A 14,256-nucleotide genomic window follows, 5' to 3' on the forward strand; every position below is an offset into this window, starting at 1 on the left:
TCGAATATTAGTAGGGTTCGGTTCCCTAGTTCTCGAATATTAGTAGGGTTCGATTCCCTCTTCGTTACCATACAACCATAAATCATACCTCGAGTATTATTAGGGCTCGGTACCCTTTTCGTAACCATACAACCATCTTTTCCTTCTTTTATTAACTTTATCACGTTCATACACATAAGCATACGTATCATACTTACCTTATACATAGCGTTACAACCTGACAGTACGTGCAATATCCGAAGATCGTTCACGTACCAACAAGCAATCATTCATACATTCACATTATTCACATAAGGCATACACTTATCTCTTAGGATAAACGTATTAACAAACATATTGAGTATGCACACAGCCCCGAAAACATAACACATAAATGGGGCTAGAAACTCACCTGAATCCTGTTACGCTCTCCGTTAATCGTTATTCCCTTCTTGAGCTGTGCACGGCTAACTGTATAATATTTACATGTATCAATTAACTACTACTACTACTACTCATGTTGTATTTCTATCTTTATATAACCCACGACGAACGGGGGTCCGGGGGCAGCGCCCCTGGCAGCGGGGTCTAGGGGCGGCAGCCCCTAGCAGGGTCCAAGGGGCAGAGCCCCTAGCTGGGGTCGAGCTGACTTAACACATTTTTCATTAGGTTTTTAATTTATTTTCTAATTTGCTAACTCCAGCGAACTTATCATTAAGCGAACTTAACAATAAGCGAACTTAACATTAAGCGAACTTAAGCATAGGCGAAGTTAGTGATCGGCGAAGTTAACCCTAGGCGGACATATGCCAGACGAAGTTATCATGGGCGAACTTATCACCAGGCGAAGTTATCAGTTAGGCGAACTTGGCCTTAGGCGAAGTTATCAGTTAGGCGAACTTGGCCTTAGGCGAAGTTATCAGTTAGGCGAACTTGCTTGCAAGCGAACTTGCTTGCAGGCGAAGTTCGCTTGTAGGCGAAGTTGTCAGCAGCCGCCGCTGTTCATCTTTAATCCCCAAAATCATCATCGTTTTACCGAGAAATCCATGGGTATGGTATTTGACTAACCCATGATCATTCCTATGGTCGTTTTTGGATAAGGTTTGACCCGAAAACACGTAAAGTTTGGACCTTTAAGTTCAATACAAGATTTATTGGATTCGTCCTAGCATCAAGTTCGTTACTTTACGTTTCGTTTAGACCCGATCTATTATAGTTTCAAGTTTCATGGCTAACCGTCTATTAAAATATGAACTTTAAGATCGAAATCATACCTTTATGTTTTCGTTTTGTTCTCGGTTAGCTAGCTTATGAACTTTGGATCTTGTATAAATCTTGAATCACGTTTTCTTGCTCAGACTTCACCTCTCTCTCGCTCGGCCGCGTATGGTGTGTGTGTGTTTGGAGTGTGTAGAGATTAAGATGGAATGAAATGAGGTTTAGGGTTTTATGGTGGTTTATGAGGATATTTATATTCCCCAAGGCCCATGGACCTAAAGCCCATTACCCTTTAATCCATCTTATTTAATCCCAATCCATGATCTTTTCTCTATTTAGCATAAATTAATTATTAACACTCGATAACTAAACACAACTTTCTTTATTTAATACTAGAATCATTTTAGGATGTTACAGATTTAGTTGGAATAAACCTATAATTTTAATGTCATATATTGAAATGGCTTAAAAGATAAGGACCATATATGAAAATTGGTTGAAAAAAGATGAGAAGGGCTATGGTGTTGACAAGTGGCAAAAGTGGTAGGCTTTTATTCGAAGAGATAGATTCAACAGATAGTTAAAAGCACAAAATTTAGAGGGTCAAAAACTTAAAATATTAAAAGTTGAAGGGCATGAGCAATACAATTCATTCTTCTAGATATTCTTCAAACATGAGATTCCTATGATGTATGAAATGTGAATCATAAATTATTATTATTATATTCTTTTTGTTGAAATTGTGCAACAACCTTATTATATATATATACTTGTAGTGTGTTCCAAGTTGTAGCACAAACATATTTTTCTACAAAGCAAATTAATCAAGTGTGTTTTCTTACAATTAATTCACAAGAAACTTTAAAAACATGACTTGGATTTCAATCTTCTCAGGCAAATCAGGATTTGCTGCTTCTTCTACAGCTGAAGATGTTACTAAAGGAGTTGATGGAACCGGCTTACCGCTATTGTTAGCGGTAGGTGATCTTACTTCTACATTTCCTGTTGATGATACTGTTCCATCATAAGTGTGTTCGGGTTTTTTTTTTTTTTTGGTTTTGGGTAGTCTAATTCGGGTTTTTGGCTGAAAAAAAGTGACCTGATGACTGACCTGTTTAAAGTTTGGGTTGGTCGGACTTGGGTTAGTTCGGGTTAGGTTGTCAGGTTTTCGGATTTATATGTAAAATGAAAAAAAAAATTCACAAAGTATCATCATTATTTCTCATGCTACTAAAAAAATATCATAAAATTCAAACATCGTTATATATATATATATATTATGATATGATAATATTCAAAAGTCCCAAAACTTAATATTTTAAATACCAAAAACTCCAAATCAAAACGTATCTATTAAAAATAAAAGACAATAAATGTTCGGGGTTTTTTTTTCGGGGTTTTTCGTCGGGCTTTTCAGGTTTTTGTTGGGAAAAAATGACCTGATAAGCGACCCATCTAAAATTCAAGTTGGTCGGTTTTTTTTGGTTTTGGGTAGTGTAATTCGGGTTTTTGGCTGAAAAAAAGGGACTCGATAACTGACATGTTTAAAGTTTGAGTTGGTCGGACTTGGGTTAGTTCGGGTTAGATAGTCAGGTTTTTGGATTTATACGTAAAATGAAAAAAAAAAAAAAAAAAAGCTTTTTTTTTCACAAAATATCATCATTATTACTCTTGCTACTAAAAGAAATATCATTAAATTCAAACATTAATGTTCAAAAGTCTCAAAACTTAATATTTCAACTACCAAAAACTCAAAATCATGAAAGACGATAAATGTTCGGGTTTTTTTTCGGGGTCTTTTGTCAGGTTTCGGGTTTTTTAGGTTTTCTCTAATTCGAGTTCGGTTGGCTTCGGATTCGGGTCGGGTTTCTGGTAAAAATGACAGCCCTGCTTCACTCGCACTCAAATCTATGGATCGATTGTGTTCTGTACGTTATGAATTAATAATTTAAACAGTCACACTGTTAACTGTGATCAAGTTATCTAGGTTTTCACATAGATTTTACATTATTTTTACTCTTATAGGCTGAACCGCTTATGGTTTCGAGAAACGACAAACCAAACAGGCCGGTTTAGCGGTTTGAAATAATTTTTTAAATTTTTTTTAAAGATCATTTGTTTATATTATAATTTTAAAATAATAAAGATGAACATGCATGATACATAGTTAAGACATTTATTCCGGAAATGAAATATATATACTTTGTGTTACATAAACCATAGGAGATTTTATACTGAACACTTTTTAAGCCAACGTAAAAACACTCTGTTGTCTCAGAATTGAAGTAAAAGATGTCTTCTTTTCTTAATTTCATTAGTATATATGGTAGTTTCTGTATAATAATAATTAATATAAATTCAAATATACAGCTTTTCTCCTGTTAGATATAACTCAGGTTTTTAATAAATTTTAGATCAAAACTTTTAAAAGGTATTATGAATCATATGCATTTAACAATGGACTATGCAACTTTCAGGAGCTACAAGTGGTATCGGTTTAGAAACCGCGCGCGTACTGGCCTTACGAGGTGTCCAAGTCGTAATGCCGGTCAGGAATCTCGAGGCTGGTCACAAAATAAAAGAATCCATTGCAGAAAAAATCCCAAATGCAAAACTTGAAGTGATGGAATTAGATATCAGCTCACAGGAATCAGTTAGAAAATTTGCATCACAATATTGTTCAAAAGGACTTCCATTAAATATATTGGTGTAAGACAACTAATCACATTTATTATTTATTTTATAGAATAGTAACTAAGTTTTGAAATTGTTCCAATCAGTTCACTCATAAAATCTTTTGTTCCAATTAAGTCATTAAAGTTTCTTTTTTGTTTTAATCCTATATGTTTTACCTGGATAGCAGGTTTTGTAGGGTCTTTTTTTATTTTTAAGTAGTTTAACATTGCAAAATATTTTTTTAAAAGTGACAAAATTAGTAAAAACTGAGAAAAAAAATATTTAATTGTGAAAAAATGCAAAATAAATAAATAATTTAAATTTTTTCAAATTTTCCAGATTTTTATTATTTTTTGCAAAAAAAAAACTAAGATTTTTTTTCTTTAATTTTCCAGTTTTTTTTCCAGATTATTAGTATTATTTTTTGCGATTTTTCAATTTAAAATTTATTTTTCTTAATTTAAAAAAAATATTTTGCAAGGTCAAACTATTTAAAAATAAAAAAAAATACCTATATGACCTGCTATCCAAGTCAAATATCTAGGATTAGAACAAAATGAAAACTTTAGTGACCTGATTGGAACAAAATATTTTATGAGTGACCTGATTGGAACAATTTCAAAACTTGGTTACTGTTCTATAGAGTTGCCCATATTTTATACATTAAAACACTCATGTTACAAGACACAAGACAACTAATATGATTCATGTTTGGTCTCAAAAGTCTTAATGCAGGGATTATGACTCCACCTTTTACTCTCAGCAAAGACAACATAGAATTGCAGTTTGCAACCAACCATGTTGGTATGTAAATTTGCCAAGTTTTAATATTTTTTATTCGTGTTAAACATGATATTAAAAGCTAAAAATCGTTTCTTTTTCTAGGTAACTTTCTTTTGACAAACTTATTATTGGATACGATGAAAAAAACTGCGAAAGAAAGTGGGAAAGAAGGAAGGATAGTTATTGTTTCCTCTGAGGTTCATCGCGTGACATACAAAGGAGGAATTATGTTCGATAAACTCAATGACGAAAAGAGGTAAAAATATTAGATTTATTCGATGAAATATATATTTTTTTAAATGTGTCTAGTATACAATGGTACTATGATCAATCCACCTGGGGGTGCCAATTAGTCATGCTGCACGAAATATGTTGTCATGACTAGCCCGTTTAATAAACATGTCCTGTTCGGGTTGACCAACTATTTGACTAACAATTATAACCTGTCAACCCGTTTGACTCGTTTAGATATATCTGCTGAGATTACACTATTTTAAGTGTTGATGTTTTTTACATGTGATTTGATTTTCAGCTACAAACCATTTTACGCTTATGGGCAATCAAAGCTTGCTAATGCATTGCACGCGTTTGAGCTCACTCGCCGTCTGCAGGAAGAGGGAGTGAACATAACTGCCAATGCACTCCACCCTGGAGTTATTAAAACGAATCTAGCACGTCATGGCGGTTTCTTCTGTATGTCTCAATCATCTTTCATTTTCATGCATATTTTAAGATTAAAAAATTTATGCATATGCTAATGATCTTAAACTTCTGTAATTGGTGCAGCTGTATTTGTTAGCGCGGTTCAGAGTTTCTTAAAGAACGTCCCACAGGTTCGATGATTTTTTTTATTTTATTATTATTTTTTTTTTATGTTTGTATATTCTTGTTTGGTTAAGGATAATATGTGACTAATAATAATGATGGTTATATAGGGAGCTGCAACACAATGCTATGTAGCATTGCACCCACAACTTAAGGGCATTAGCGGGCAGTATTTTGCTGACAGCAACTTGAGTAAAGCGAGCGGGCTTGCACGAGACCCCGAACTAGCAAAGAAACTGTGGGATTTCAGCGTGAAGTTGACCGAATCCAAGTGATCAATGAAACAAAATAATAGTTACTGTTGTTATGAATGCTTGTATGTGGTGTTTTTCATCTTTTTTATTGGCATTAAGAACTTTGAGTATTACATTAATATTAAAATTACTTATGGTAGTTAAGGTGCAGGCTTGGTGCAAGTGATTTGTACATGTGTAATGAGTTTGGTTAAATATATATGTCATAAGTATGATTTTGATATAGTCTCAACTTTCATGGGCTGGTTCAGTTCGGTGGATATGGATCGTTTTTCAATGGGCTGACCGATTTGGGTCGGTCTGGTGGTTGAAGCGATACCGGGCCATTTTTCCCGATCCATTAACAAAAAAGTGAAAATCCAAATAAAATACTAAATAATTCAAAATTCATATATGTACACTAGTCAAGTCTATTTAAATAAGCATTGAGTTGTTAGAATGGACAACTACGAAAACGACACGCAGATATTTTTGGGCACCAAGTGTCCAACTGCATAGTGTGCCGGCCATGGGGAGAATTTAAAAACGTGTCATGTGATATCTTTGGGTGTAATACGCCATCAGAAACACTCTTTGGGATAATACGCCGGACAACATTATTATAGTTTTTCCAAATGTGCAATGCACACTTAAAATTATTATTTTTCACATTGCATAAAACAATATTACAAAATTACTAGAACAATTTTAATATTTTTTTAATGTTTATAAAAATAACTATAAAACTTACAAAAAAAGTTATCATAAATATCATATTTTTTTAATGTTTAAAGAAACACATAGATGTTTTTAATGAATTCTAACAGTCAAAGGTCAACAGTTATCATAAATATCATAAATAACTATGAACCACAAGAAGCCACTGCATAATCTACATTTTGGTTTATTCAAAAAGCTAAAAAATGTGGATTTTTGGATGGAAAGGAGAATCAGGATTTGGAGCTAATTCAACTGCTGAAGATTTTACTCAAGGAATTGATGGAACTGGTCTCACTGCCATTGTTACTGGTAAAATCTTGATCTTCGTTGACTTTGACTTTTTACTTATAACTGTTTGACTTCTGATATCTGTTTCTGGATTTCAAGAATTTGTGATTACAAAAGTGTGTGATTTGATCTTGGTTTTAATATTTCCCATGAATTTGTGTAGGGTTTGATTTGTTGACTTTTAACTTTTTAGGACAAACTAAGAAGTTAGAAACTTGACCCCAAAAGTCAACGACAACTATTAAAATCTTGTCAATTTGAAGGTTAAAAGTTGAAACTTGACCCCCAAAGTCAAAAGTTTGCATCTTTTTTTACAATCTTGATTTGGGGCACTTTCTTGATTTCATAAAGTGTTGGAATCCATAGCTATTTTGAAGTCAACCATCAAACCTTTGACCTCCAAAAGTCAACGTTAGTTCACTTGGTTTTTTTATGTTCACAAGATATTTGACTATTTATGTGTGAATTTTTAGGAGCTTCAAGTGGTATTGGTTTGGAAACAACACGAGTCCTTGCTTTGCGAGGTGTTCATGTGGTCATGGCAGTAAGAAATACGAAAACCGGTGAAAAGGTTAAAGAAAGTATAATTGCAGACTTACCTAATGCTAAAGTTGATGTAATGGAATTAGATCTAAGCTCTCTTGCATCCGTGAGGACTTTTGGAGCCGAGTATTGTTCCTCGGGTCTTCCTTTGAACATTCTAATGTAAGCAAAAACTTTTTAATTATCTTTATGTTTACTGATCTTTATCAATAAATATGTTGAAAGTTACAAGATTGTTTATTTTTTACTGTCGAAAGTAACAATGCAGGGGTCATGGGTCCGCCTTTCACGCTTTCGAAAGACAAGGTTGAATTACAGTTTGCAACAAATCATTTAGGTCATTTTCTTTTGACAAATCTTTTACTCGAGACCATGAAGAATACCTCACTCGAGCACAAAAAAGAAGGAAGAATAGTAAATGTGTCATCTATGGGTCATCGTTTAAGCAAAGGAATTTACTTTGATAAAATAAATGACGAATCAAGGTATGCAACCTAAGTTCATTTCACATATTTGTATGCTAAGTTTAAAAGTTAAAAAACTTTTTTTTTTGCGGTTCAGTTACAGCCCCCTATACGCGTATGGACAGTCAAAGTTGGCCAACATACTGCATGCGAATGAGCTAACAAGACGGTTTAAGGTGATTTTCAGGAATCTTGTAATATTTAAAAGGAACTAATTAAGGGCGTGGACCGCATGGTTTATTCTTGTTAGTGATTTTGATTCTTTAATAACCAGGAAGAAAAGATAGAGTTGACAGCAAACTCACTGCATCCTGGTGCCATCGCAACCAACAGGGGCGGATCTATATAAGGCTTAGGGGTAACCCGGGTTACCCCTCTACTTTGTCGGTGAAGTGTAAAATTAATGTAATTTTTTTTCCTTTTTTCTCCGTTTTATGTATAGGTTACCCCTGAGTAAGTATTAGGATATCATTAGAGACAAAGTGAACTTGGGCTCTGAAAATTTCCAGGGTATTTAAGAATATGCCAGGAGCTTAAGTGTAAATGTAAAAGTAAAGTCACATATAAGTCCATATTATCAATACATACTCAACTTTCTGCCTTTTATTATTATTATTATTATTATTTAACATTTTGGTGTTATGTATTAGTTAAAATATTCTCCTTTCAACTAATTTGGATCAATGATCGTTTGACCCACTAGATCATTTTTATTCTATTTTAGCAGTAAACCCACCTATAGATGATAAATCGAAGTATTAGGATGGCTCGTCGTAATCACTTGGACTATAGATAATTGACTAGTTAAACTAGACATTGATTGATAAACCAAATTTTGACTTCTTTTTGGTTTAAATTATTTAATTTTACTTTAGTAATAATCGTTTTCTAGTTGATGATTTATGAATATTTAATGATGTTTTCCTAATGCTTACTATGTATAGAAATAATGTTTATAATATATAAACATATTCTTTCTATGAAATAAAAAGCTAGATGAATAGATGATTATATGAGATACGAATATAATTCGACCCGCTCACAGTCGGTCGGTGATCCAAATATCCGTTCGAAAAATAAAATATGATCTGGTGGTTTGTGGGCCCTCAATGATACAAATGAAAATATGATTCGACCCGACCCGAACCAATTAGTTTATTAGACATGCATATGGCATAAATATCTAATCCCTATGAAAAAAACTATGGATCCGCTACCGCCCCTCGGTTCAAAAAAAAAATTTAGGTTACCCCTGAGTTTTTTTTCTAGATCCGCACTGGCAACCAATCTTTTACGCCATCACAGCTTTTTCGAGGGTAAAAATGGAATCTTTTTAACTTAACATCTACTGTCTTAACAAATTGATCTTTTTTTTAATCTTGTTTTGTTCTTGAATCAGGTGTAGTTAATTGTGTTGGTAAATACTTCCTGAAAACTATCCCACATGTTTGTATTACACTTTCGAATTTGTGTTTAACCCAAACTTTTCATGAAATCGACACTTTCGAGTTTCAGGGAGCTGCAACTACATGTTATATGGCGTTACACCCGCAAGTCAAAGGGGTCAGCGGTGAGTATTTTTCAGACAGTAACAAAGCAAACCCGAGTTCGGTTGCTAAAGATTCTGAATTGGCTAAGAAACTCTGGGATTTTAGCCTCACCACGGTCGCTTTATAACACAGTGAAATAATGTAATATTTGTTTATGGTAGTTTTGTGATCGAGTATTCGGTTCTTGTTCACATGTGAACTACCATCAAAACATATATACATAACTAATTACATGGTTACATAATTGTTTTCATTCCCTATTCTAGTTTAAACAAGGAATGAACACCTTTACCCTAACCATGCGCTACATATTATACACAACTGTCTAACCATATATACATAACATAACTGTACCTATATTTCTCTAACAAACGGATGGTCGAGAAGCGCAGCGGCACTAGGGCGGTGTGACGGGTCCCGCTGCATGCATCGCACCATGAAATCTTTACCCTCATCGGAAAGTTTATCGGGTAGCTCGATTTCTCTGGTGTTCGTAATCTTAAATATAGCAACCGCCTTTGACATACAAACAAAAAAATCAAGAAAATAAAAAATTTTCAGTTTTGTAAATTTTTTTTATTCACTAACCTCGGTGTAATCACTCCAAGGCGGCTTCATTGTGGCCATTTCGTGAATGGTGCACCCAAGGCTCCATATATCGACAAGAAAGCTGCAACCTCTTGCAGCATTGCCAATAAGCTGTAACAGTTAATTTAATTTAGCGTTTATAATCGCGGTATATTTTGATTATAAAAAAATATAAGTACTTAAAATTTGGCAGGTGAACCGTGAACGAACCTCGGGTGCCGTCCAGAAAGAACTTCCCTTGAACGACAATGCACGTGACGGCTCAGAAATCTGCAAGAAGCATTCCGATCAGCAGACTAAAAGACACATGGCAATATTTAATATTGTATTAAGAAAATAATGTATATATATATATATGACTTACATGTTTAGCCATACCAAAATCGGCTAATTTTATAAGTCCCTTGGCGTCAACAAGTATATTTGATCCCTTAATGTTCCTAAAAAATGTTACACATGTGATTTAGCATATATTATGAGCATTGTAATAAGCATAACATGTGATCAAAATAAACATACTTATGGATCATATTTTTAGAATGCAAATATACGAGTCCTTCCAGAATTTGGCGAGTGTAATTTCTGATTATACATTCATCAAACACGCCATGCTCCCGAAGGATTTTGTAGATCGAACCACCCCCAACAAACTCTAAGTATATATAAAGTTTGTCATCCGCCTGGCAAGTTTATACCAAATCTTTACAACCTTTAAAAATATATTAAAACATGAAAATAACAAGAAATTTTGTGAACCTGATTTTCTTACCGTATCAAATCCATAGTATTGTGCAATATTTGGATGTTGCAAACGGCTTAAACGTGCAATGTCCTGTCAGATTACAAGATAATATGTAGACTATCAGTTTCTACCATCTAAAAGGTAAAAGTTTGAATTTTTACAAAAAAGAATTAAAAAATAAAAATAATAATAATAATAATAAAACTTACTCGCTTCAACTGTTGGACACTTTCGCTCACCAAATCTTTATCGACGGATAAAGTCACCTCCTTCATTGCACACAAATCCCCCGTTGCACTAAAGTTCACAAGTCAAGCAAGTCAAACATTCAAGAATCAGACAAGTCAAATAGTTATTAAAAATAGTCATAAACCAACCTGTCAAATCCAGCAAAAACATCACCATATGCGCCTCTACCAATCAACTTACCCTTTTTCCAGCGTGAACCAGGGCTAACCACAAGGTCAGCTCGACCCGGACTTCTTGGAACCGTTGGTGTGGTTCTGGGTGAATACACGGGTGAACTAGGTCCCGTGTTGGATATGGCTCCTGGAGGAAGGGGTAGTGGGTGGGCCTCCCATTTTCCATTAAGCGCATCATCGGGCCAGTTTGCAGATGGGGGGCTAATGTGTCTTCTTGGGCTAGGACCAGGACTAGGTGTCGGTGAGCCACGTTCAGGGGTACATCTACTTGCGATGTACCCTGACCCGGAACTAGAACTTGGGCCTGGACCAAGAAAGCCTGGGTCAACAGATGGGGGCCCACTTTGAATTCTTTGGCTAGGACCGGGGCCAGTCATCCTAGGACTAAGTGTGGGTGAGCCACGTTCATGGGTACGTCTACAGTTTTGACTCGAGTTGTAGCCTGACCCAGGACTAGAACTTGGGCCCGGACCAAGAAAGCCTGGGTCAACAGATGGGGGCCCACTTTGAATTCTTGGGCTAGGACCAGGGATACTCATCCTAGGACTAGGTGCTGGTGAGCCATGTTCAGGGGTACGTCTACAGTTTTCACTCAAGTTGTAGCCCGACCCAGGACTAGAACTTGTGCCCGGACCAAGCAAGCCAGGGTCAGCAAATGGGGGCCCACTCTGTTTTCTTGGGCTAAGACCAGGGCTAGTCATCCTAGGACTAGGTGCTGGCAAGCCACGTTCAGGGGTACGTCTACAGTCTTGACTCGAGCTGTAGCCTGACCCAGGACTACAACTTGGGCCTGGACCAAGAAAGCCAGGGTCAGCAAATGGGGGCCCACTCTGTTTTCTTGGGCTAGGACCAGGGATAGTCATCCTAGGACTAGGTATTGGTGAGCCACCTTCAGGGGTACGTCTACAATTTTCACTCCAGTTGTAGCCCGACCCAGAACTAGAACTTGGGCCGGGACCAAGAAAGCCAGGGTCAGCAAATGGGGGCCCACTCTGTTTTCTTGGGCTAGGAGCACGGCTGGTCATGCTAGGACTAGGTGTTGGTGAGCCACCTTCAGGGGTACGTCTACAGTTTTCACTCGGGTTGTAGCCCGACCCAGAACTAGAACTTGGGCTGGGACCAAGAAAGCCAGGGTCAGCAAATGGGGGCCCACTCTGTTTTCTTGGGCTAGGACCACGGCTGGTCATGCTAGGACTAGGTGTTGGTGAGCCACATTCAGGGGTACGTCTACAGTTTTGACTCGAGTTGTAGCCCGACCCAGGACTAGAACTTGTGCCCGTACCAAGAAAGCCAAGGTCAGCAAATGGGGGCCCACTCTGTTTTCTTGGGCTAGGACTAGGTGGTGTTGGTGAGCCACGTTCAGGGGTACGTCTACAGTTTTCACTCGAGTTGTAGCCCGACCCAGGACTAGAACTTGGGCCCGGACCAAGAAAGCCAGGGTCAGCAAATGGGGGCCCACTCTGTTTTCTTGAGCTAGTACTAGGTGTTGGTGAGTAATGTTCAGGGGTACGTCTACAGTTTTGACTCGAGTTGTAGCCTGACCAAGGACTAGAACTTGCGTCCGGACCAAGAAAGCCAGGGTCAGCAGATGGGGGCCCACTCTGTATTCTTTGGCTAGTCATCCTAAGGCTAGGTGTGGGTGAGACATGTTCAGGGGTACATATTCTGTTTTGCGGAAGCAATTGACTTGTGTGACCTGACCCTGGACTAGAACTTGGGCCAGGCCCAAGAAAACCTGGGTCAGCAGAAGGCCTCATGGCCCAAAAATCATTCTGGTCTGGTTCAGGCCCAACTACCCTCTTTGGACTTTTAGAAGGACTGGACCTGGAATTATCAGGTGCACTACAGAAACCACCAGATTGAGGTGTTTGTAAATTCATCAGCTGCTTCGGTTTCTCCCTTTTCTCTTGTGTTGTAATAACATGGCTAAAAAAAAGAAAAAAAAGTATGTTTATTTGCAAAATATAAATGTAAATATAGCCACTTTTCCAATTAAAGAAAACATTTACAGAAAAAAGAAAGGGGGAAATGTAATATCAATAAATATTCAAGAAATTGATGATCAAGATTCAAGATCCTACCTTTACATAAAAAGAACAAATCTAAAAATGACTAGAGAACGGTTATGAATCTAACCTTGAGGGACTACTTGTAGAAGTTTGATAATTGCATTCTTGAGGGCTGCTTGTATGCCGGAAACCAGACGAATCATCACACTCACCACCACCATCACTAAAAGCTGAATTCGTTACTAATTTTCCTTCAACATTATCGCGATCATGCCCATTTCGGGCATGATCAGTATTAAGAACAGGAAAAACAAATTCAGACGAGCCTTCGTTATGTCCAACGCTTCTTGGCGCAACCCGACCCGTACCCGATGCGTTTGCAGGAAACGGCAACGGATAGGAGTTAGGTCTTTCATCAACATTTTGAGATTGTTCCGCAAGGATTGATGAAGAAACCTGAAAAGTAAATTCCACTTCAGAAGCGATTTCGCTACGCCTTTGAGACGATTTTTTCTTAAATTCAGACAAATCTTTAAGCTTTTGTCGAATTATACCGAAAATACCACCTAAATTTGCTTTATTTTTCCGCATCTTCTTTGCTTTTTTTGAAGAGTTATGCCACCATGGAGACATAATTGTTGGATTTTGATCAAGATTTTATAGTTTTTACTTTATTTGAAGCTTAAAGTTCTTTGAAAATCTTTCCAACCATTACCATGGTTAAATAGGACTCTATATCTGTCTCTGCTTCCGTAATCATGAAATATATAGCAATTACTTGAATAAGCGGTGGACGGATTTCTGCATTTAAGAATCGTATACTAATTTGAGAAGAGATAACTATCAATTATGCATAGAGTTCAAAATGACGATTCAATTTGCTTCATCACTCAACAAACTATGCATCTAATGCAAAAAGTCAAACATTTTTTCATGCATTCTATGGTTAATTTGGGACTTTATTTAGTATATAGTATAAATGTACAAAACTATTCACGTGGAAAGAGTCGTGTTCCTTCAAAATAGAAAAAATGAAGGGTAAAAAGGGAAACTTTCGAACTTTCAAAAGTCATATGAACCATGGATCAAGCTCATACAAGCCTACAGAATATAAATTAGCCTTTGGACTCGAGCCATGCCGTAGCTTTGTAAGCCAAAAGACAAGCTCATATCTCGTCATCTGTTTCTCATTTCACTTTTTAACTAAAAAAGATAC

At 36.5% G+C, this 14,256-nt stretch overlaps 3 protein-coding genes across 3 annotated transcripts; 2 read left to right on the top strand and 1 right to left on the bottom strand.

Annotated features, from left to right (window-relative positions):
* The first annotated feature begins 2,025 nt into the window (after positions 1-2,025).
* Positions 2,026-5,930, top strand: LOC143601357 (short-chain dehydrogenase TIC 32, chloroplastic-like). The gene is made up of 7 exons (XM_077078788.1): positions 2,026-2,178; positions 3,678-3,906; positions 4,598-4,677; positions 4,759-4,912; positions 5,189-5,349; positions 5,443-5,489; positions 5,592-5,930. The coding sequence occupies exons 1-7, from the start codon at positions 2,067-2,069 to the stop codon at positions 5,754-5,756; spliced, it is 948 nt and encodes a 315-aa protein (XP_076934903.1). The 5' UTR covers positions 2,026-2,066; the 3' UTR covers positions 5,757-5,930.
* A 685-nt stretch (positions 5,931-6,615) lies between these two features.
* On the top strand, positions 6,616-9,470 carry LOC143601359 (short-chain dehydrogenase TIC 32, chloroplastic-like). Its single transcript, XM_077078791.1, has 8 exons — positions 6,616-6,743; positions 7,196-7,427; positions 7,523-7,750; positions 7,827-7,905; positions 8,004-8,051; positions 9,009-9,045; positions 9,129-9,175; positions 9,245-9,470. The coding sequence occupies exons 1-8, from the start codon at positions 6,638-6,640 to the stop codon at positions 9,404-9,406; spliced, it is 939 nt and encodes a 312-aa protein (XP_076934906.1). The 5' UTR covers positions 6,616-6,637; the 3' UTR covers positions 9,407-9,470.
* Positions 9,471-9,497: 27 nt separating this feature from the next.
* Positions 9,498-13,753, bottom strand: LOC143601361 (uncharacterized). The gene is made up of 9 exons (XM_077078792.1): positions 13,168-13,753; positions 10,987-12,957; positions 10,819-10,906; positions 10,637-10,699; positions 10,387-10,547; positions 10,232-10,307; positions 10,078-10,137; positions 9,868-9,978; positions 9,498-9,795 (listed from the first exon to the last, which is right to left on the bottom strand). Exons 1-9 carry the CDS (start codon positions 13,671-13,673, stop codon positions 9,634-9,636), a joined length of 3,198 nt encoding a protein of 1,065 aa, XP_076934907.1. The 5' UTR covers positions 13,674-13,753; the 3' UTR covers positions 9,498-9,633.
* Positions 13,754-14,256: the final 503 nt, after the last annotated feature.

This window comes from Bidens hawaiensis, unplaced genomic scaffold (assembly GCF_021521415.1).
Source record: "Bidens hawaiensis isolate Kalapana, Puna unplaced genomic scaffold, B.hawaiensis_p1.1 tig00056115_1, whole genome shotgun sequence".
In the NCBI taxonomy this organism is placed as follows: domain Eukaryota; kingdom Viridiplantae; phylum Streptophyta; class Magnoliopsida; order Asterales; family Asteraceae; genus Bidens; species Bidens hawaiensis.

What these genes read in the sequence shown, in the direction of transcription:
- LOC143601361 (XM_077078792.1), bottom strand. Translation starts at nt 13,673, where the DNA reads ATGTCTCCATGGTGGCATAACTCTTCAAAAAAAGCAAAGAAGATGCGG. An exon ending in TCTACAAGTAGTCCCTCAAG is followed by an intron (nt 12,958 to 13,167) that starts GTTAGATTCATA and finishes TCTTTTTTTTAG; the next exon opens with CCATGTTATTACAACACAAG. An exon ending in ATTTTGGTATGGCTAAACAT is followed by an intron (nt 10,138 to 10,231) that starts GTAAGTCATATA and finishes TGCTTCTTGCAG; the next exon opens with ATTTCTGAGCCGTCACGTGC.
- LOC143601359 (XM_077078791.1), top strand. Translation starts at nt 6,638, where the DNA reads ATGTGGATTTTTGGATGGAAAGGAGAATCAGGATTTGGAGCTAATTCA. An exon ending in CTTCCTTTGAACATTCTAAT is followed by an intron (nt 7,428 to 7,522) that starts GTAAGCAAAAAC and finishes TACTGTCGAAAG; the next exon opens with TAACAATGCAGGGGTCATGG. An exon ending in CCATCACAGCTTTTTCGAGG is followed by an intron (nt 9,046 to 9,128) that starts GTAAAAATGGAA and finishes TTCTTGAATCAG; the next exon opens with GTGTAGTTAATTGTGTTGGT.
- LOC143601357 (XM_077078788.1), top strand. Translation starts at nt 2,067, where the DNA reads ATGACTTGGATTTCAATCTTCTCAGGCAAATCAGGATTTGCTGCTTCT. An exon ending in AAACTCAATGACGAAAAGAG is followed by an intron (nt 4,913 to 5,188) that starts GTAAAAATATTA and finishes TTTGATTTTCAG; the next exon opens with CTACAAACCATTTTACGCTT. An exon ending in TCTTAAAGAACGTCCCACAG is followed by an intron (nt 5,490 to 5,591) that starts GTTCGATGATTT and finishes ATGGTTATATAG; the next exon opens with GGAGCTGCAACACAATGCTA.